The 22269-nt window shown below is 35.4% G+C and overlaps 1 protein-coding gene across 1 annotated transcript in view; it reads right to left on the bottom strand.

The window, feature by feature from the left end:
• Positions 1-5043: 5043 nt before the first annotated feature.
• LOC134838649 (protein FAM81A-like) overlaps positions 5044-22269 on the bottom strand; it is a gene marked incomplete in the record, with an annotated part of 119592 nt that continues 102366 nt past the window's right edge. The window contains 2 exon segments of the mRNA XM_063854110.1: positions 5044-5218; positions 6521-6625. Of these exon segments, the coding sequence (XP_063710180.1) occupies positions 5044-5218; positions 6521-6625 (280 nt within the window).

Below are 22269 nucleotides of genomic sequence, written 5' to 3'. Positions count from 1 at the left end.
GCTGTTATGTTTAGGTGATGAAGCTGGGACAACAGGTGATTTTATGATTACTAACAATTTATTGTCATGCTACTAATTTTTATTTTGATTTTCAATAAATGATTTTCAAACATGTTTTATATAAGACTGCAGAAATTAAGAAAATGATCTGAGATCTTTTTATCAATCGTTATTGTATATTAATAATTTTGTTTAGCGCCTGAAATGATCATGAAGATTGACTTCAAAATTTTATGTTTGCAAATGAAAATCTAAATTCATTGCTAATAAGATTCTAAATATAAAAGTTTGTGTTGGTTTTTGCCGTACAATCATAAAACTATATGGTAAGTTTCTGCCTTGTCGTATGTCGTCTCTTGTTGGAGGTCTTCTTACAATTCCGGTTAGTTCTGTTATAGTTCGGAATAGCGGCTCTGATCTATTGAGTCGTAGAGACCATTCGATTAAATTATTATCGTATAACATTTTAAAAATGTTTTGTCTAAATTCTAATCAATTTTTGCTTAAATCTAAACTATTAAGGTCTTATTCGAGACTTATGGTCGCACCAGATGAGTTATAACCGATGTGGTAAACTCATAGAGTAATTTCGGATAGGGTACACCGTCTGCTCGTCACGCTATCTTATTTTCGGCCGGATAGATTCGTGCAACTTCTTAGTCTAATACCGATCCTAATCTTACTCTTATACTTTCTAGTCTCAGGGTGTTTAACTAGTCTCTGCTAGGCTCAATAGATCTAGAGTATACTGGTTTATTGCGGCTGCTGAAGTTCTCTTGGAGAGACAACTAATTTCTAAGTTAAATTCAAATCTCTCTGGTGCTGAAATTACAAGTATTTTCAGCACTTACAAATAAGTGGGTTGTTAGTTAGATGGATCATGATTGGTTAATATTAAATACTTTACAGTGGTAAAATATCTAATTTATCCAATCATAAAATATAGTTTAGATCAGGTTCCAATATGGTAATTTTGAGCACGTTTGATAAGTTTTTGCTAAAATTTTTTGTTTTTTTGCCGAACGGTACAAAATCATGACTAAACAAGTCACACCTACAAAAATTTATTGTTTTTTGTAGATTTATTGACCAAAAAAGTCTATTATACTGATAAAATGAAATCAAGTTTAGTCGATTACGGATTATTTTTTTTCGAACATGTCTATTACATTGGATTAAAAATCCCTTACGTTTTAAAAAAAATACTACAAGGATCGATCATCTAGACAAAATTTTAGTCAACGAAAACAATCTTTAGTCAATTTTTACCCATAAAAATTCGATGCATGCGCACTTAATCAATGTAATAAGTTCTTATTGAAAAAGTTAAATTTGAATGAAAGAGACTGGATGTAACCTATAAAAATATAAAAGGATATTGAGTAAATGTCTGACCTCCTGCAAAATGCTACGTAAAAAGAACGGTAAATCAAAGGGGCTCAAACTTTTTTGTGAATCAAACGGAGTTTTCCTCTCTTGCTAGTCAATTATATAGTTATCAACCGACTGCATTTTGTTTTTCCGACTGCTTAAATTGTGTGGCGAGAAGGATTTTAATTTTGATTTTTTTTTCAAACGCAAAACATGAAAATGCAGAAGCGCCGTGTCAAATCGAGCAAGGCGTAAAATTGTTTTAAGGATACACTTTCGAACTGTCTGAAAAAAGTGGAAAAATTTTTTTTCACTGTTGAGTGGTTCAACATGACGACAGTAATTGCGTCAGCAATCTGTATGGGTCAGCAGTCGGTCGAGCATGTCTTTTCTTTTCTGGGTCATGCCGGTTGGAAATACATTTCCTAGCTCATCAAGATCTGGAAAAAAATCACAATTCGACCGCGACGGCCTGATCAAAATAAAACAAAAGCTCGAGACAGGCTATCTTTGACGTGCAGAGTGAATGTGACAAGCTCGAGGTTGTGCTTGCTTTTACGGTCTGACTGTCGTGTTCGAGCTCTGATGTTTTCAGACTATCAGGATTGAATTTCAGTACTTCCCTACTTGTCAGACTTAAAACATTTGTAGTTGCCCTGTGCGAAACAGTAAAATTATATGCAGTAAAAACTATCGAACAAGTAAAAAGTATATCTGCATATTGTTAATTCAATTCATTACAATTCACTTTGTGGTAGCTATTTAAAGATTTTGCCATACCCGCACTGAAAAAAATGGATGAGGATCGACTTTAGTAACAAAAAGCACTTGAACTAAATTAAGATAGATTTTTTTATGAAAAAAGTAAGAAGAATGAAAAAAAAAGATCAAGATTGACTTGGATCAATTTAAAAACGATTTAAATGATCTTAAGTCTCAGCTAAAAACATTGATCCCAATTAATTTTAAATCGATTTACATCCAATTTTCCAGTATTTGTTTATCCGATATTCAACGTTTTGAGGTCGTCAATGGATAACTGATTTTTGTTTTTTGACTGGATAAGAACGATAGTGTACTCTTGTTCTTGTCAAAAAGAAGATCCAAGCGCATTAACCTATTGCTAATATGCGATGGAGTTATGTTCCGTTTCTGTCTTATAACAAACTTCAATGCATTCATGGCACGTCAGTTTGATGATCATAGCAGCAACCGAAGTCAGTTTTGTGAAAGATGTTTGCATGGATTTTCTTCAAAAGAACGGTTGAAGGAGCATCTGAAACTATGCGGTATACATGACGCTGTATCAATAAAAAACGCTCTGAAAAACTTCGAAAGTTCAATTTCAGCATTGGTTTAAAACTTCAATGTGCCCATTCATTATTTATGCAGACACCGAAGCCTTGTGTCAAAAACAACTAACAAGCAGATTGGATCCAATTAAGGCTGGTACAATTCATCTGGAAAAACAAGAAGCTTGTTCATTCGGTGCAGTTCTAGTTGATAGAACCACCAAACAAACAAAATACGAATTCGAACAGGGACCTGATTGCATTCCGAAATTTTCTGATTGGTTACGTCTCCGAGCCAAAATTTTATCTCAAACGAAGCAAACACAGACAACTCCAAATTGCAACTAAGAATAGGCAGAAATTATTCTCAAAAATTAAAAAATGATTAATTTGCAATGAAAATTTGCGCGATGACAAAGTTGTTCATCATGATCATACAGCCACACAACAACCGCAACTTGCGTCAAAGGACACAGTCTTTCACCTCAGTGTTTTTGTTTAAGTCGGTTTGATGCGCATCATTCGACTCGGTGTATTCGGCTAGAACATGGTGAGAGATTTACCGTTGTACTATGCAACGAAAAAATCTACAGTTTTAAAGCTAATTTGACCCGTGGGAAGCTACCGGAACATAAAAAGGATACTCAACACAAAATATGAGGAAATGTGATTTCTCGACAGCTTTCGATTTCTTCCTGAAAGTTTGAGGAAGCTCTCTAAATATTTCTAGAAACTCACTTGAACAGAAAAAATTTTGATGAAAAAGGTGTTTGCCCTTCTTCCTTCATAGATTCCCACTCAAAATGCATCAATATGGGAGAATATCATGATTTGTACTTAACGACAGATGTTTTTGTGTTAGTAGATGTTTTTGAGAACTTTCGAAATATTTTCAGAGAAACATTTGATTTAGATCAGAATTACTATGATTCAGCTCCAAACTTATCGTGGAACGCAATGTTGAAGACCACTGACGTTGAACTCGAAGTACTAACCAATGTTGATTAATTATTGTTTTGTGAAAAAACTGTTCGCGAAGGTCTGAAAAAAATAGCAGAGAAGAGATATTTGAAAGCTAACAATCGATAACTTCCTGAATTTGACGAAACCCAACCTTCATAATACGGACTTTTCGTGGACGTTGTTAATTTTTGTGGTGGAACTATGATGAAACATATACCGACAGGAGGATTTATAAGGACGGAAAAAACCATCGATGAAGTCTTAGACACACCAGATGAATATGAGGAGGGTTATTTTGTGATGATTGATTCGAAATATTCACACTATCTGCACAAAAATCACAACAATTTTCCGTTGGGATCCCAAAAGATGAAGACTTCAGAAGAGTTATTGTCACCCTATCAACTTAATTTTAGTTTAAAGGGATCATCAACGGAAAAACTGCTGGAAATGTTGTTTGACGAAAAAGATTACATTTGCCATTACACAAGGCTCAAGTTTTTTCTCGCGCAGGGTTTGTAAAAATCGAAAATAACAAAAATTCTTCAATTCAACCAGTCAAATTTTTTGAAACCCTACATAGACACGAATACATGGCTTAGACAACAACCAGGTATATATGTCTTCAAAAAAAGTTTCTTTAAGCTTTTGATCAACTCCTGCTTTAGTAAATCTATGGAAAAGTTGAGACGATGGAAGAACCTGATTATGGTTTCAGATGAGGAACAAGCAAAATTTTATTGCTACAAACTCAATTTTAATCGTTTCAAAGTTTTCAAAGAGGATTTTGTTGCTTTTACTTTGTTGAAAAAATGTATCAAATGGAACAAACCAACGTTTTCAAACTACAGTCGTACAATTTCCATTATGAGAAAGTAGTTCTTTTTTAGGAAAAACGCTAGAGTCCTTTATAGAGATACTGATTCTCTCTTTTACGAAGTATATACAAAAGATATTTACAAAGACATGAATAATTTTAAAGATCACGGGGATTTCAGTGTTTAACCGAAGAACCATCCCTTTTAAGCAAAAAGAATAGAAAAGCTCTCCTCAATTAAACAGAAATATTTTTTCGGAGGCAATTTTTTTGAAACCGAAAACATGCCCAATTGCGTATATCGATGGAGACAAGAACAGAACAAAAAAGTACAAAAGTTGTAACCAGTTCAGTTAGAACAACGTTAACGTTACATCATGAAAAATAAAAATCTGTTTTGTTCGGGAAAAATGCCATACGTGAGCTTATGAAAAATATTACATCAGAAAGCCATTTTGTCAATCAGTGAAGTTAACTAGATAATTTTGTCTGCCTACAATAACCGGCGGTTTTACAAAGCCGATGGTTTGCAGCCTTTAGCTTACGGTCACTACAAATTGTTACAATGATCAATCAACTTCTACTGCAGTCATGGCTAATCTACCAAATAATGATAGACTCAATGAAGAATTTTTTGTTAGCGATTTTGAACAGGAAACGAGCAGGCTGACTTCTGATTGTGAAATTGATGACACATTTCGAGTCCCAGACCCTGGATTTGCTCGCACCTGGGATGAAAGCAGTGACGAAGAGCATGTTGTTGACAGGGACGCACCTGTTAGACAGAAACCTTTTCCGAGTTGTTCTTTCATTGAATTCGAATCTCTCGAAGATCGACTACCTAGCAAACGTCAGAAACGTTCTTGAAGCAGAGCAGAAGAGCATTTTTTTCAACAAGCTAAATTTCACTTTTGCGAAGTGTGAGCAGTTGAACAACTAACCAGAATTTCCAGATTTTTTTAGTAAATCAAACTTGTAATAAAAATCTATACTTAATTTTTTTTTTCGAATTGTTTTTTTGTTAAACTTCTCAAAATAAAATGATATATTCAGATAGAAATTGAACCTCCTCCCGATGGAATTTGATATTTTAGGCTTTTTTATGTAAAAGGAAACTTAAATCAAACCATTTTAATTTCATTGATTATCATTCATTATGATCTTTGAAATAATCTGAAATTCAAACTTGAAAAACGGATTTCCAGAGCTGAAATAAACAAATAAATGACGGTAGAATATCACGTTTCTCAGCTCGCGACATATGAATTGTTGTAAAATGGTAAAATTTGATTCATCAAACTTCTGAATTATCATCAGAATGTTTTCTGCGACATGATTCTGTAAATATTTTCGTTCTTTGATGCATCCGATTTTGAACCAATCAGAAACATTTATTTTGCGGCATGATGTCATTTATTGGTCTCGGGTGTTCCAATATGGTTAAATTAACACTCGGAAAAAGCAGGCTCAAACATAATCTTTTGCGCCGCCCCTTGAATAAGGTAAATGCTAAAAGTCTCGGTTTTCTAAGGGCGGGGTGATTAACTTTCTTACTACTGGCCTCTATACAGAAAAAATCAAAGATTGACAAATTGTGGCCTACTTTTTGGACATATTTAGGTTATTATTTTACATGCTGTTGTCTAAAACCGAAAAAAAATTGAAACATCGCAGAAATTGTTCATGATGATCTTTGAGCCTTCTGTGTAAGAAGACTGGATCAGAAGTTTTTTTGGATCAATATTTATATGATCGTAAAACTGGTTTAGCGATTGAAATGAGAACTTAAATGTTTTCCTCATTTTTAGAGATTGTGTATGCAAAAATTGTTATCATCCAATTCTTCTAATGCAAATTGTACTAAAGTAAGTAATTTCCTATACAAAAAAAGTCAAACAAGCAACAAAACAACTACCCTTTTGTTCAAAATAACTTTCAAACTAATTTGCAGAATTTCACAGCCTTTGTTTGTATGGAAAAATGATAGTCATTTTTTTCATAAGTAGTCGACCGGAAAAGAGGTTTAAAGAGACAGAGTGCTGCTGGGGCGTAGCATAGCGTACTGTAATACACTCACTTCTGTTGGTCCTCTTCTCGCTCGGTGGAGTGGACAACGTTCTCCCGGAATGCCTCAAGTCCATCTATTCTCTTCTCCAGTCCCACCAGTCGCTCCTCCATGTATCTTAACATATTATAGCCTTTTGGTGTGAATTCTGTAGGGCATAGAAAAAACCACCCGCACTCAGTAAAAAAAGGAAATAATCATTTTTATTATACAATTATAATTGTGATTTTATAAAATTTATAATTAATTATACGCGCCAAATTTAGATGTTTAAACAATCTATAATCAATTATACTGATAACCATTTTTGTGACATTATAAAATAATATAATCAATTACAGTTGATTATAATTTTTCCGAAAATCTCTTATAATCTCTTATAACCTCTTATAACTTGTTACAATCTGTTATAATTGATTCTAATCCTTTTTTGTGTCAAAAATCTGTAATATTGAGATGTCTTTTCACTCTTTGGTTCATCTGAACACAAAGATTTATCACGAAACAAAAGTTTCGTAGAGATCCCTTTATGTTAGTTGAAAGAATCCAGTGGTATGTGAAACATAACTCTTCTATATAAATCATGAAACAAAAGCTGAGTGCTGATGTTTTGGTGGTTGTGGTACAGCACTTACTGCATGTGTAGTAACCATGTTAACTTCGCTGCACACTAACCTTGGAACGCATATCGGTATCTGTAATTTTATATATTGTTATTAAGTTATGTCAAGGTCATGCAGTACTGATCGCTGGTTAGACCTTAGTTAGTTGTTGAGCTCTGCGTACCAAGATACGGTTATAGAGCTGGTTCACGGAACCGTATTTCTTGAAAGAAAACAAAGTTTCAGGTTGAATTAAACTTTTGAGACTATATCATTTTCAATTGAGCTTATAGCATTATATCACTTTACCACATGGCGCAGCCAGCAGGATTCATTGCACAGGATAACCGAATGGACATGGGTATCCCAGTGTTCTGGACCTCAGCTAGCTCAGATCCACCATGGAATTTCAAAATTTGGTTGGATCAATTTATGCTAGCAGTGACGGTCAAAGAAAGTGTGAATCCTGAGATATTACTAGAAGAACCGAAAGAAGTCATTGATGAGCCGATGCCCGCCCTGAAACCCCAGGAGAAAAAGAAACTGCTCAGGCAGTTACTGATTGGGAGGCGAGAGAGAGACTAAGAAGAGACAGAGTATTACTCGAAAACGAAGAGAGAAGGGAACGAGGACCCAATGTTGGACATAATGTGTTTTACAACGAAGTTCAAGAACGACTTACGTCTCGTCTATTTCTGGCGTTAGGCACAGAAGGAAAGAAAAAATGTGTACAGAAAAATCCACATACTGAAATAATATCAAAACTTGAATTCAGAGATATGGTGAGATTGGCTAAAGTATCATTTGAAAAGAAGAAAAACATTAAGTACGAGAGATACAGATTATTCACCAGGACACAAGAATCCGGACAGACTTTGGAGTCTTTTCATGCGGCTTTAACTGCACAAGCAGCTACGGCCGAATTGGGCGGATTAGAGGAAGAATTGGTGCGAGATCTATTCATATCACGAATGGAGAATACTGCACTTCAAGATACATTGACTTTTGAAACTTTCGCACCAGATGAAGTACTCAAACGAGCTATTAAATTTGAACAAAGCAAGCAAACGACACAAGCGTTTCAGAAATCGGTAGTGGGAAGCTCAATTGGGGGACAATTCTATGGCAGTTGGAAATAAAAATCAGAATTACAGGAGGTCGAATCGAGATCAATTCAAAAACAAATGGAACGATAACAAAGACGTGGCAGAACATTTGGAGAAGGACATCTGAAAACTTGCCCAGCTATGGGAAAACATGTAAAAGCTATAATAAGCAAAACCATTTTGCGAAAATGTGTCGATCGAATCAAGTGAACGAGATTGCAGAAGAAAATTCTAGCTCAGAGGAAGGGTGCAACTTAATTCACAGTTTTGATTCCTGTGAGGAGTTTGAAATCATGGTGGTCGAACCTAGATTACATGATTCACCTGGAAAAATTGGAAAAATCATATCAGGAGTCAAAGACAACCATGTGATACAAAGGATGTTCGAAAAATTGGCATTTGGAGAGATCCAAAATCACACCAAATAAAAGCGTTGAAACCGTTGGTAAGAATCGACAAACATATTATAAATATGACGATCGATCCGGGAAGTCCAGTATCATTTCTGAACTGGACAACAGCAAAAACACTGATGGTGGGAGCTCCAAAGATAAAATTCATCCCCGCTGAAGAACAAAACCTGTCGACACAGTTTGTTGACTATAACAAGCAACCAATTCAAATACTCGGAGCATTATATACTAGTATAAGGTCGGCCGGCGGGGTAGGAAGTGACAGACGCATCGTTATTAGTGACAGAACGCCGAGCACGATGTATTCTGGGATTAGATTTACAAGGAAATTGGGGATACAGACGTCACAGAAGTCTGCACCGTCACAAAACTCCAGGTTTGACGTGCTACTGTGCGAGCAGTCAGATGGTATGAAACATCAATTTTACCAAAAATTCCCGTCCCTATCTGATCGAAAAGGGGCATCAAAAATCACGAGGTGAACACAAAATTCAAATACCCACTGTGCCCCATTCAAGAAAAAGGTAGGTTGATTCCTATACATATACATGAAAAAGTGCAAGCCGAATCATCGAAGTGGTTATCAGAAGGTCATATAACAAAACTTGACAAAAGCACAAATGACTGTTTCATGGCTCCGATAGTAATTACCGTAAAGAAAGACGATTCCGTTAACTTTTAATTGGCGTTAGATGCAAAACACATAAATAGGCAACTTTATAACGACAAATATCAGATGCCGAATGTGGACGAATTACTGGATGGAGTAAGCCAAATAGTACCTGCTAATACAGCAGGTACGTTGTATTTCACGGTATTGGATTTGAAATACGCTTATAGTCAAATTAGTCAAATGCTGAAACAGCTAAGCAGTGTAACTTTAACATAGTGGGTGGGCAGGCAACAGGAACATATAGGTTTCTAACCGGGTTCTATGGATTAGCAGACATGCCTGCAGAATTTCAAAAAGCCATGGATCGAACACTAAATCATGCGAAATAAACTTTCTGATTTCTGGATGACATTCTGATTGTATCAAAGGGGGAAAACACGAACATGAACAGCTAGCAACCGACGTTTTAAAGAAATTGGATAATGAAAATTTAGCGCTTAAATTGAAAAAATGCGCATTCTTTCAACCAGAAGTGAACTGGTTAGGTCACGAACTTACCTCAGAAGGAATAACACCAAAAATCACCAAGACAGAGGCAATACTAAAACTTCAACACCCGAAGTCTCTAAAACAATTGAGATCGATTATGGGTAGTATTAACCATCTTTCTAAACTCATTCCTAACGCTGCGAGCTTAACCGATCAGCTCAGACCTTTGTTAATAGAAGAAAACGAGAGAAAAAATTGAAAAATAAAAAATTGCCCGTGAAAAAATTTGAAAGGGGTAAAAAGCACTCTTTGAAAAAAAAAATACTCGGGTGAAGTGTGACGCAAGTCACAGTGGTCTCGGAGCAACTTTAGAACAGAAAACAGATGACGAATGGGTACCTATTGCGTTCGCTTCACGTTATCTTAACGCTCAAGGAAAGAAGTATTCGACAAACGAGTTAGAACTGCTCGCAGTAGTTTGGGCGGTAGATATATTTAAACACTGCCTACTGGGGAAAGAATTCATTCTGGCTACAGACCAAAAAGCTCATACATCAGCACCAGGAGAATATAAATCTAACAAAAGGTACCAATCCCGACTTACTAGGTGGGTAGATAGACTACTACCTTACCAATTTAGAGTGGTACATAAACCAGGTAAAGACATGGGAATTGTGGACTACATGTCAAGAGAGCCAAACGGAGAACCGTGGCCAGAGACAAACTTAGATGAAAAATTCGTTGTAGCATCGATTGAATGTTTCCATAAAGCACTCGACTGCTTAAGCAGCCGGCTAAACGATACAGTAAACACAAATTAGAATGAAAATATTCTAGAACATTCTCGATTGAGAGACACATTGGATGAATTAAACGATAAGTCATCCCACGGCTGATATAGCAAACGTGCGGTTCAAAAACGAACACGGCTCGACCGGAACAAAAACGGTCCAATTTCAAGTCTCTCAAATTGTGAGCCAAACAATTTAAGCAAGTTTTCTCATTGCAAACAGTCGGTCGACGATACTAGAAAACAAGAATATCTAGAAAGAAAAAGCAGAATGGAGGAAAACCGAGAAAGACAGTGAAAATAGTAGAACGAGAAAGAAACAGAGATCAAATGCTGGAACAAGTGACGGAAACGACATATCGGAGAACGAGAACAGTACAACGAGGATACGAATCAGACAGTTCAGAGGATGATATGCCACAGGTTGAATGGCGGAAAATGGATATCGTTAATCAGAGAAGGGAATCAGGACAATCAACTTCATTACCAACACCTTCAGGGACTCCACAACCAGATCCCAAAAGGCTAATTTCCTTCTGGGATTTAGTTGGGTCAGAACATGCAGACAAAGTGATACCGGGGAGTTTGCTGGAGTTAAAAGCGTCAACAGAAATGTCCAGTCCACAGAAGAACATACCAGAAAGAAACGATGTGAAAGTTATAGAAATGGACCTTACGGCCGACAGCCCAATATCAAGCCCTGAGATTAGTCTAGTTGGAGGACGGAAGAGCGATAGGAAGTCCAGAAAAGAAGAATTTCGACAAGCAGAACAACTAGAAGACAATAACCTGCACAATCTGTCGAAACTTTTCGACCGAAACCTACTTGCCGAGTTAACAACGGAGGATACATGGATGGATAGATTAAGGAGAGTGATAGAACGGAAAGATCGGCATTCATTCGAAATGATGGGGCCCTATACGAATTCACTCTGGCATCAAATGGCCGTTGTAGACGATTGCATCATAGTAGATAGAAGATTAGCCGTTCCAGGATAACTGCATCCTGCAGTGTTGAAACGAATTCACCGAGGCCACCCAGGACAAGAAGCCATGTTGGACGTATCTCGATACCTGTGGTGGCCACATATGCACAAAGTTATTGTGAAGATGGCAGAGGAATGTCTTAGCTGTACACGCTATGGTAAGAACGTTAAATATATCATATCAAAAAATGCGTCAAAAACACTCCCACTGCTCACGCAGCCGGGACAGGAACTGCAATTAGATTATGCGGGGCCTCTAGAAGATATAAAGGGGAAGAAAATCTACCAGCTTACGGCTATAGATAGATATTCAAAATTTCCTTCAGTAAAAGTAACAAAATCGACTGGGGCCAAGTCATCGGTGAAATTTCTGCGTACTTATACTGATACACACAGAATACCTGAATCAATAAGAACTGATCAGTTCTCGGGATTTAAAAGCAAAACATTGAAAAGTTCTGTACTGAATAAAATATCGAACAAAAATTCTGTCCGGTAGGGGACCACCGGGGATGTGGCCTGGTTGAGAGAACCATTCAAACAATCAAACAAAGACTGGGAGTTATGTTATTGGATGAAAATGTCACATCAATAAAACTTGCTCTTAGCACGATAATTCGAGATCTTAGGTGGAGCAAGCAAATAAATGCTCTCCATTTGAAGCACAATTTGGACGACTTTCCAAAAACAGAATTCAAACTAGTAAGGGACAAGTTAAAAGAGACATTAAAACCTCTGATCATTTAGATAAGAAACACCTGGAGCGTTCAGATCTCGCCGCATCACAGTTGAAAAGACGGGTTGACCAGTCACGCAATAACGTCAAAATCGTAAGAAAAGGCTAAAACAGTAGAGAAGTCAGTCCTATGTTCAAGACAGAAGTAGAGTCAGCTAAAGACAGAGATCGAGCGAAAGCTCTGAGGACAATATTAGAAGAGAACGCACGTTGGAACACGAACAGGAGAGACACGTCGGCTAACGATTTTAAAAGAATAGTGGACGAATTGAGTACAAGAAACCCAGAATTACGGAAGGAGCTCTTATATTCGTGGGAATACGGTTTCATTGAGGATAAACCCGAGGAGGTGGAACCACACTCGAATAACCTTTTGAGAAACGATGAAGGCAGAAAGAGTGGAAAGGCGGTAACAAACCCGTAGAAGGAGAAAGTATAATCAGAAACTCCACACACAGTCAAAATAGCTGCGGGGGCAATTTATAGAAAGAGTGACATTGCTCAATCAAAAATCGACACTAGTGATATGAGAGATAAAAGCCCCAAAAAGGATCAATCTAGACGGAGCCCACATGGAGATGAGCCGAAATCAAAATCAAAGAAAAAAGAAGGCGGGTCACGGAAAAAGAACAGCGACTCCGAAGAAATGCCTGATATACAAAAACGGTCAAACTTGGAAAATGCAGTGGAACTCTACCAAGATAGTCAACAAAATGTAACATCCAAAGAAATAGAAGTGAAGGGAGGCCTTAATTTGGACGTAAAGAGAGCTAAACCCAACAATGCCGGTCCAGTGCTGGGAAACGCAGGGGTCTCAGAACCCAAAGGTGCTGGGAAAAAAGATAAAAAGCCAACGTGTCAAGAGGCTAGGAAACAGAAAGCTGCAGCAACAGCACGCCGGAGAAACCAGGCAGACGAGGAAGAAACGAAAACATTGTCATCTCCAGAAAAAGCCTGTACTTTAAGTAAATCCACTGCTAGAAAGAAAATGAAGGATAAAAGAAGGAAATCACCCGAAATCGTTCAGCAGAAAAGATATTGGAGACGTTCCAAAGCCCTGACCTAGTTACTGAAGACTGGAATCTTTTAGCAGATCAGGTTTTGACAAGGGGAGTTGAAAAAGAGGCAGAAACAATTCTGAAAAGTGCGGACACGAGCGGCGACGAAGGAAGCAATGCGCCTCCAGGTTTTCAGATGAATCGAGTGAGACTGAAGTACCGGTTAGACGCAGCGGAAGACAGACGAAAAACAAAGGCCCAATTCGTTTCGGAAATCCTGTTAAACATTCTATTAAATTGATTGCGACAGATCAAGATATGACAGATCTTAACAAAGCAGCGCTAGAGGCATACAGAGTCAAACTAGCAACATTCAAAGCGGATGCCAACAAGCCGGTAGAAACGAAATTGGGATTGCTCGAAAAACATCTCTTCCGTCGGAAATTTGGAAGCGAGGCAATGGATATTACGAAAACATGGAATGCTGCGTGACGATTGCCTCAAGAAAAACTCAAAGCCGTTGAAAACTAATTCAACTGAGTAAACTTAAATCTCATAGTTTTTTAAATTTTATATGTATAAAATATAAATTTTAGTTATTCCAAGGGGATTGTGGTACAGCACCTACTGCACACTAACCTTGGAGCGCATATCGGTATCTGTATTTTTTTTTATTGTTATTAAGTTATGTCAAGGTCATGAAGTGTTGATCGCTGGTTACACTTTAGTTAGTTGTTGAGCTCTGCGTACCAAAATACGGTTATAGAGCTGGTTCACCGAACCGTAGTTCATGAAAGAAAACAAAGTTTCAGGTTGAATTAAACTCTTGAGACTATATCATTTTCAATTGATCTTACAGCATTATATCACTTTACCACAGTGGTAACAAAAATGAAACATCATGAAACAACTATAATCAAGGGGAAACTAAAAAATAAATCAGAATGTTATGCTTTTGAATTGATTTGAAACCTGTTAAAACAATTTTCCTATTTTTCACATAAATCAACGTCTACGAAAAGCATAAAATTTATATGCAATCCAGGTGCAACATCGAAGACAAAATGGTTAAAGAAAAGGGATTATGAACATTTATAATCGATTTAAATGGATTTTTTTTCTGCAAAACAAGTAAATTAGAAAAATGGATAATTTTAAACGGTTATAATAATAAAGTAAAATTAATGGTATTTGGTTTCAAAACGAGAGATTAAAATCAATAATAATTGATTAAAATCAATTTTTTCTCAATTTTTGCAAGACTGGTACTAAAGTCATTTTATAATCGAGTATTACCGCTTGAAAAAGGATGCGTGAAAACATTCAGCTCCTATCTATTAGTATAATGGAACCAGTTCTAAACTAGTATTTATGAACCAATTTCATTTTTCACGATTATCACTGTAAAATATTTATAACAAACCAATCATAGTCCATCTCTAACATGACACTTATTTAAAAGTGCTGAAACAACTTGCACCAGAACAATTTTCAGCACCAGAACAATTTATGTAAAACTTTGAATACAGTTGTTATCCTTCTGAAAAAACTCCAAGAACTAACTCGCATAAACCAGTATACAGTAGATCTTTTGTGACTAGGAGATTTAAGAGTAAGACTAAGATCGGTATTAGACTAAGAAGTTGCACGAATCTATCTGGCCGAAAATAAGATTGTAGGACGGTGTGCCTTATCTGAATTTACTCTATGAGTATAACTAATAGGTCATAACTCATCTGGTGCGACCAAAAGTCTCGAATAAGGCCTTAACTAACTTAGATTTTAAAAAAAATAGATCTTAGTATTAGACAATTGCAAAATAGCAAAAATGCTAGACGGAATAGATAATTTAAACGAAATGTCTCTACGTCCCAATAAACTTTCGCCATATGTTCAAACAATACACGAGCTACCAGGTATTGAAAGAAGGCCAAGATCGTGGCGTGAAAGACAATTAGGAATCGGACCACTCTGCTACATGATGGTACGACGGAAACTGGAACAAAGTTTTGTATTTAGAGTTTGTGCAGTAAATTTAAATATTCATTTACTGACATGAAAATAATTTAAAGAAAAAATTCTTCAACAACCTTACTGGTGCTAGCCCTACTATCTATACAGTATTACTATTTAAAGATCTTAAGTCGTTCCTCCCAAAAATCTGCAGTAAATCAAATTTTTCAATAAAATTATATTGGTACAAAAATCATTGTTAGTTTCATAAATTAACTGATTTTCCTCATCCCAGATTCATCAACGAAAACATAAGAGAAAAAATTTATGAAACTAATTTCATCAAAACCTCAGCTTTTAAATTTTTCTTAACACAAACCTTTTAAAATAAAATTTATCAAGGATTATCCTTACTTTCAGTAACCCACTTTCATTTTATAAACAGATCATCAAGGAATCCCTCGGATCTTTAATTTCAATTAAATCTAAATTTAATTTACTTTCTTACTGACCATCAAGGCTTTCCTTGGATCAAATCAGAAATTTTTTTTCTCCACTGCCAATACTTTTAAAAGTGTCTAATGACCTCAAACGTCGATTCGCTACCCAACCCTTATAAACGACCCAGGAATAATAGAACATTTTGAAAAACTAACCATTTCTATTAAGCTAAACAGTGAAGAAATTCGTTTACTCATCCTTCACTTGATCCCTTCCTCTTAGATGACCCAGGCTAAAACCCTTAGTAAGCAAATTAGTGAGTCTTAAAATAGTATTCAACGATCTACTTGTGTTCTAATTATACCTAAACCTTGTAGATTGATTTACTATTCTCCAACCCTCGATCACAAAGCACAACCCCTAGGTAAAATTTAGTAGGTAACTCATAGATTAAAACGATTATTATTCCCGAGCAAGTATAAATTCAATCTCTCGAATTGATACACTCTCTCTCCAACCCATCAACTACTACAATGTATGCGCCAAGTTAAGATAACCACAGAAAAATTGTAAGGACTAACAGTTTAGGAAAATAAAAACTCTAACCCCTGAATACCGCATCCATAATCCTTGACCTTATGTCACGAGATAATCTAGGTAGTAAACAATCAATCGTATTACATAATTGTTTAATTAAAAACGAAAGATACGACATTGTAATTACACCACACAGACAAATAAAGAATAAAAAAGGTCAAAAAGATAAAAACAAAAAAAGACAATCATAACAAAACAAAAACAAACTATATAAAGATTTTCAAAACGAAGAAACGCAGTCTCAGAATCAGACACAAATACAATACAGGAACTTCAAGATTTAAAAGACTCATTAAGAAAATAACCCGATAGACGAACAAATACAAATATTCGACTCAGAAGCTACAACACCATCAATAATAAAAGGAAAACGCATATATCAACATATATCAAAAACATATATCAACAAACCAATACGTCTATATCATCGGAATCAACCAATAAGACACACTGAATGTTACACACTAACACTCTTAAAATATGAAACATGATCGAATACAACAAAAATTTTGATGATAACTCGATACTCCCATTTTTCATAAAACCATAAAGTGATCCCGCCCGAGGACAAGTACAATTTTGTCGCAACTTAATTGTAAATTTATTCGGAAAAGGAAACAGCCCTTGTAAACAAGAATTTCCTGAAGTAAGAACAAAACGACAAATTCTTGAACACTATCTCAAAGATATATGTAAAATAACATCTTACTATGGTATATTTACAATCGAAACTGCATCATCAAAATCAAATCACAAGAGAAACCAAATACAAACAGACGATATAGATATAGAGTTCTCGGAATTTTTTTACAGATTACATGAAAAATATACAACACCAAAATTCACAAAGAGCAAAATCAAAATTCAGAAACGATGTAGTTTCAATCATCCAAAGCTATCTATCCATAATAGAATTGAAAGAAACACAAAGTGAGTCACCAACTCAAACATCCCAACATACAACCGTAAGACAAGAAATTTGTAATTTCTGAAAATGTTTAGATACAATCCGTGAAAAGCTAACAAGTAACGAAATCTCATAGTACATTAAATACGATGTACAAAAGATACTAGCATGGTTTATAATTGATTATTTTGTCCATAAGGTTGATCTCATAGCCTATCAAGAAAAAGTTTTCGACCACAAAAATCAGACGCTGAAATTGTATTGGCAGATGAAACAGATTATGTTTGGGACCCTGATTGGTCTCAACCATTTTTTATTCATATACCAAATGATATAACAAGTCAAGCAATTACCACAATATCCATCAATAAAGATTACGTTAGAATAATTGCACTTACTATTGATGCAACACCCTTAAATTATAATGAATTTTTCACTGATAGAACAGGAAATAATAGCTTAAACTCTACATTTATTAATACACAAGAAAACTTAAATGAAACAAAGAAATCTTGCACAACAAGAAATAGTCGAAACAATGCCAGAAACAACGCAACAAAGCATTTCCCTCATTCATGCTACAATTACAACTCCAAGAAAAAAAAAAAATTGCAGCGTTTCCCTAAACAACAATACAGTCCACGGTAAAACCTTAATTTGTTCTAATATACTCAAATATGGACTATCGAACAGTTAAATCAGAAACGACATCAAGGTAAACAAATAAACAAAAGACATCAAAAAAACAAACTCTCGGATTATAACTACATTTTTTTTTGCAAAATACAAAAGAAACAAAATCCCCTATATGAACAGTCATAACCAATCACAAGCACAAAATTATAATCAAAACGTACCATAGCAAGCTTCTCACCCAGAGTTTCTTAACGATCAACCACGAGCTACACTGGACCGTAGCAAAAATTATCCATTTTTCCAGCGAAATAAAATCATGAAAAATAAACACCATAAAAGGAATGAACCACATTACTCAGAAGAAGAAGAATACTATAATCAAAATCAACAACGATTCAATACAAATCAGCAAGACAACAATTGGAACATTGATCAACCAGATCCTATTTATCAACTAGATCTTTCCGAACCATATACACGAAACGAACAAACACGACAAACAAGACATAACCCAACGTCATATAGCAATTTTTTTCAATCACAAAACCCTATAAAAATACCCAGTTGTCAGCCAATTCAAATGCAAAATGGGATCCCCCTTCCATATTATTTACAACAACATGAAATAACAAAAACACAACTGACAAAATTTTCTCAAATACCAAATGCCTCAGAATAACTACAGATGACAATGAATCCATACCATCCTCAGAGAATGCTGATATCTAGTTTCAATTTAGAAAATGGAACATTTATGACCCCTCTCTTCAAGTTTTTTTTTGGTTATCAGATCATGGATAGATCCAGACACACAATCACAAAATATCTGAACGATGAAAAGCTCATAAGGCAATCAATGAACCACTGTTTAAATGACTGAACACAAGAAAGACTTATATGAGGCCGAATTGATGAAATCAACCATTGAACATAGAGAACCAATCATTGTTGGAATTTTCATACTGCAGTATGCAAAACTGAGAATGTTGTAGCTCTACTATAATTTCTTTGACATGTACTGTGATATAAACAAGTTTGAAGAGTTAGAGACGACACAGACTCGCTTTACTTAGCTCTTGAAGAAGAAACTTTAAAGGACTGTATCCAGCCAGATAAGAGAGCTAGGTGGGAAAAATGAGAGAAAATGACTGCTGAGACTCATTCAACGCGGATGCAAAAACTAATTTCTTCCCTCGAACGTGTTGCAGTATCCATAAAAAGCATGATAAACGGGAACCGGGACTTTTCAAAGAAGAATTCAGTTGCACATATATGCTCTGTTTGTGTAGCAAGACATATTGCTGCTACGACAACAAGTCAGATAAATTTAAGTTCAGTAGCAAAGGTTTCAACTAACGGGTTCTAGAAGATTCTGGAGACCGGCCTATATCAAAATACAGGAAAGTGCTGGATGAAGCGATCAACCTTACATCTACAAATAGAGGATTCAGAACCGTAAACCATATGGTGGCCACATGTAATCAAATAAAGAAAATACTTAGTTACTTTATCCAAACAAGACAAGTTCAAGATGATCGAATTCAAACAAATCCATTGAACTTATAAGAACTGATGCAATGTATTAAAATACTAAGAAGTGATGCAACGTATTAAAGTTTTGTACGATGCAGTATTTTGTTGGTTTTTTATTATAAATTGGGGGTATATTTCAAATACGATGCAGTGATTTATATATTTTTTTTGTCATTCAATTTTGTTTCCTCAAAAAACTAATTTTTTTTTGAAGTTTCACTAGGTTTCAGCATAGTTTCAGGTAGATAGAGCACTGTTTCAAAAAATAATTTTATCTAAAAAATTAATTAATAGGTTGAAATACACCAAACTTTATCGTGTTTTAAAAATTTCCTAATTTTTGCCCGAAAATTCTTACCAATAACTTACCATGAACCATAAAACTAATTACAAGACCTTGATTCCGTAATTAATTAGTAATATTTAACAATTAGATAACGCGCGCCAAAATTTTTGCAAAAAAACTAGACATTTCCACACAAAACCAAAAAATACCAATTTTCTTACCATTCTCTTACAATCACACAAACCATGAAACCATACCAAGTCTATTCCCTATCTTGATACATTGTAGGTTCTATTCCCTATCTTAATACATAGCTTGGAGACCGGATGCTATATTCCCTATCTTAATACTTGGGGGTCTGCAGGGACCCCCCCCCCCCCCACTTTAGTTCCAACATCTACTTCTGATAAAACTGACGAATGTTTTGAAGAATGTCTCAACCTACTGAGCTGTCTCTAACAACAAGGCTTTTTCAAGAAGTTTGAGTTTATAATTGATGTCTAGGAATGCTAAAAATTGTTGAAGTGTCTGTAAAAAAATACAGATGTAAAAAAGCGTTTTGAGGTACTTGTAAGTTTTAAGTTTCGGCTCCAAGTTCCCTCGGCTTGAACTCCCGTCGCCTTGTTGTACTAGAGCCGCGAATCGACACATGTGCTAAGAGGCCGGTCCCCAACTTATTATGAATAAATTGTTCAAGACCCTGAAGTTAATCTTGTTGGTATTTTGAGGATTTATCAAATTTATGCAGCAGTTGTCTTTGAAACTAAAGAAACCGAAAAAGCTTTTACTTGGCTCTCAACTTAGTATGAAAGTAGCTTTAGTTTTTAGTACCAATTGTTTTTACGAAGTTCAAATGAGCCGAATTTTTAAAACTCACATAATTTAAATCACACTAGAGGTCCAGCTAAAGCTGGGGTTACTCTATGATATTTTTTGAGTTTGCTGTACTGATGCGGATTGAAGTAGGTATTTTCAAACATTTAAAAATTGGGCTTATCCCAAAACCTTAGTTGGAAAAAAAACTAGACCTTAGTTGGAAAAAAACTGTAGTAACCCCAATTGGTCTTTAGTACCAATTGTTATTACGAAGTTCAAGTGAGCCGAATTTTTAAAACTCACATAATTTAAATCACACTAGAGGTCCAGCTAAAGCTGGGGTTAGTCTATGATATTTTTTGAGTTTGCTGTACTGATGCGGATTGAAGTAGGTATTTTCAAACATTTAAAAATTGGGCTTATCCCAAAACCTTAGTTGCTGCTCTATTAAAAGTGTGTGAAAATTTTTGTGATGTTGAAGTTTTCCCAGAATATATTTTGTGTTCAAATTTTAAGGCAAAGCAACTTATGCAGGAAGGTTTCTCACATCCTGTTGCTCTGATTAAACCCTTGGTATCAGATTGAGTTGTTTTTGAGAAGTCAAAATGTTTCAAAAATTGGAGTAAAAACAAAAACATTGACTTTACTAGAGTCGAAATTTTGCGTAAGAAAACTTGGGCGTAACTACTTATGCAGGGGAGCTTTCCGTAACGCAATCTACACCGTTGAAACCAAAACCTTTGATTTGAGAGTATTGTTTCCATAAAAGTCAAAAAATTCAAAAAACGATCGCAAAATCGAAAATTTGAGTTTTCGGAAGATCATAATTTGTTGTTCAAGATTTTTTTGCGCGTAAACTCTTGGGGAGCTTCTCATAACCCGTTCTAAACAACAAAATCAATATCTCAGAATCAGTAGGGTAGTATTTGAGAAAAATCGAAAAAAAAAATCAAAGAAGAAGTTTAATTTTTCCGAGGATCTTAACTTTTTGTGTACAAAATTTGGGCGTAACCGTTTATGCAGGGAAGTTTCCCACAACCCGTTTTACCCAGTGAAACCAAAGTCTTGGATTTGGGAGAAAATTTTTGAACATAAAAATACGGGTCAAAAATTCCCCCACCTGCTTTTTTGAACGCTGTAAAAATGGGGGTAAGATAAAGCGAATGAAAAATTACGCAGGCACACTGTGGAGTGGGCGGACTTCCCCGTGGTGATAGTTTTTTTTGAAAAACGATAAAGTTGATTTTTAGAAAATTTAAAGTTTTGGAAAAAAGAAAAAAAAATTCAGATCGTTTTTCAAGAAAAATAATGAAAACCCGATCCAAACATTTTTTTCTGATAGCGGGTTTTTATCAAACAGGAACTAGCGGCCAGCTAAATCTAGGAAAACTTGTTTGATCATTTTTACTTTAGCCTTTTACTTTAGTTTTCTTAAATATAGAAGTTATTACAAGATTTTGTTAGGTTGAAAGATGTTAAAAACGTTGCTCACTAGATTTGGGTGAGTTGTCGAGAAATTCGAAAAGTTTGAAAAAACGGTCGAAAAAATGAAGTTTTGGTTTTTCCGAGGTCAATTTTTTTTGTAACAAATTTTGAGCGTAATTTCTTCTGCAGCGGAGCTCCCCACTTCACGTCCCTTCGATTGAAACTAAAATCTCATATTTGGGAAGATAATTTTTGAAAAAAAACAAATTTTTTTAAAAAAACTTTCACAAAATCGAAAATGTAACATTTCGTAGGGTCATAGGTTTTTGTGTAGAAAAACTTAGACGTAAGCAGGAGAGCTACCTACAACCCGTTATTCGATTGAAACAAAAATTTCAGATTTTCGATGGTATTTTTCGGGAAAAATCATTTAA

The sequence above is a fragment of the Symsagittifera roscoffensis genome, chromosome 1 (assembly GCF_963678635.1).
Source record: "Symsagittifera roscoffensis chromosome 1, txSymRosc1.1, whole genome shotgun sequence".
Lineage (NCBI taxonomy): Eukaryota > Metazoa > Xenacoelomorpha > Acoela > Convolutidae > Symsagittifera > Symsagittifera roscoffensis.
The sequence above is the reverse complement of the archived record's forward strand: the minus strand, read 5'-3'. Positions and strand labels throughout refer to the sequence as shown.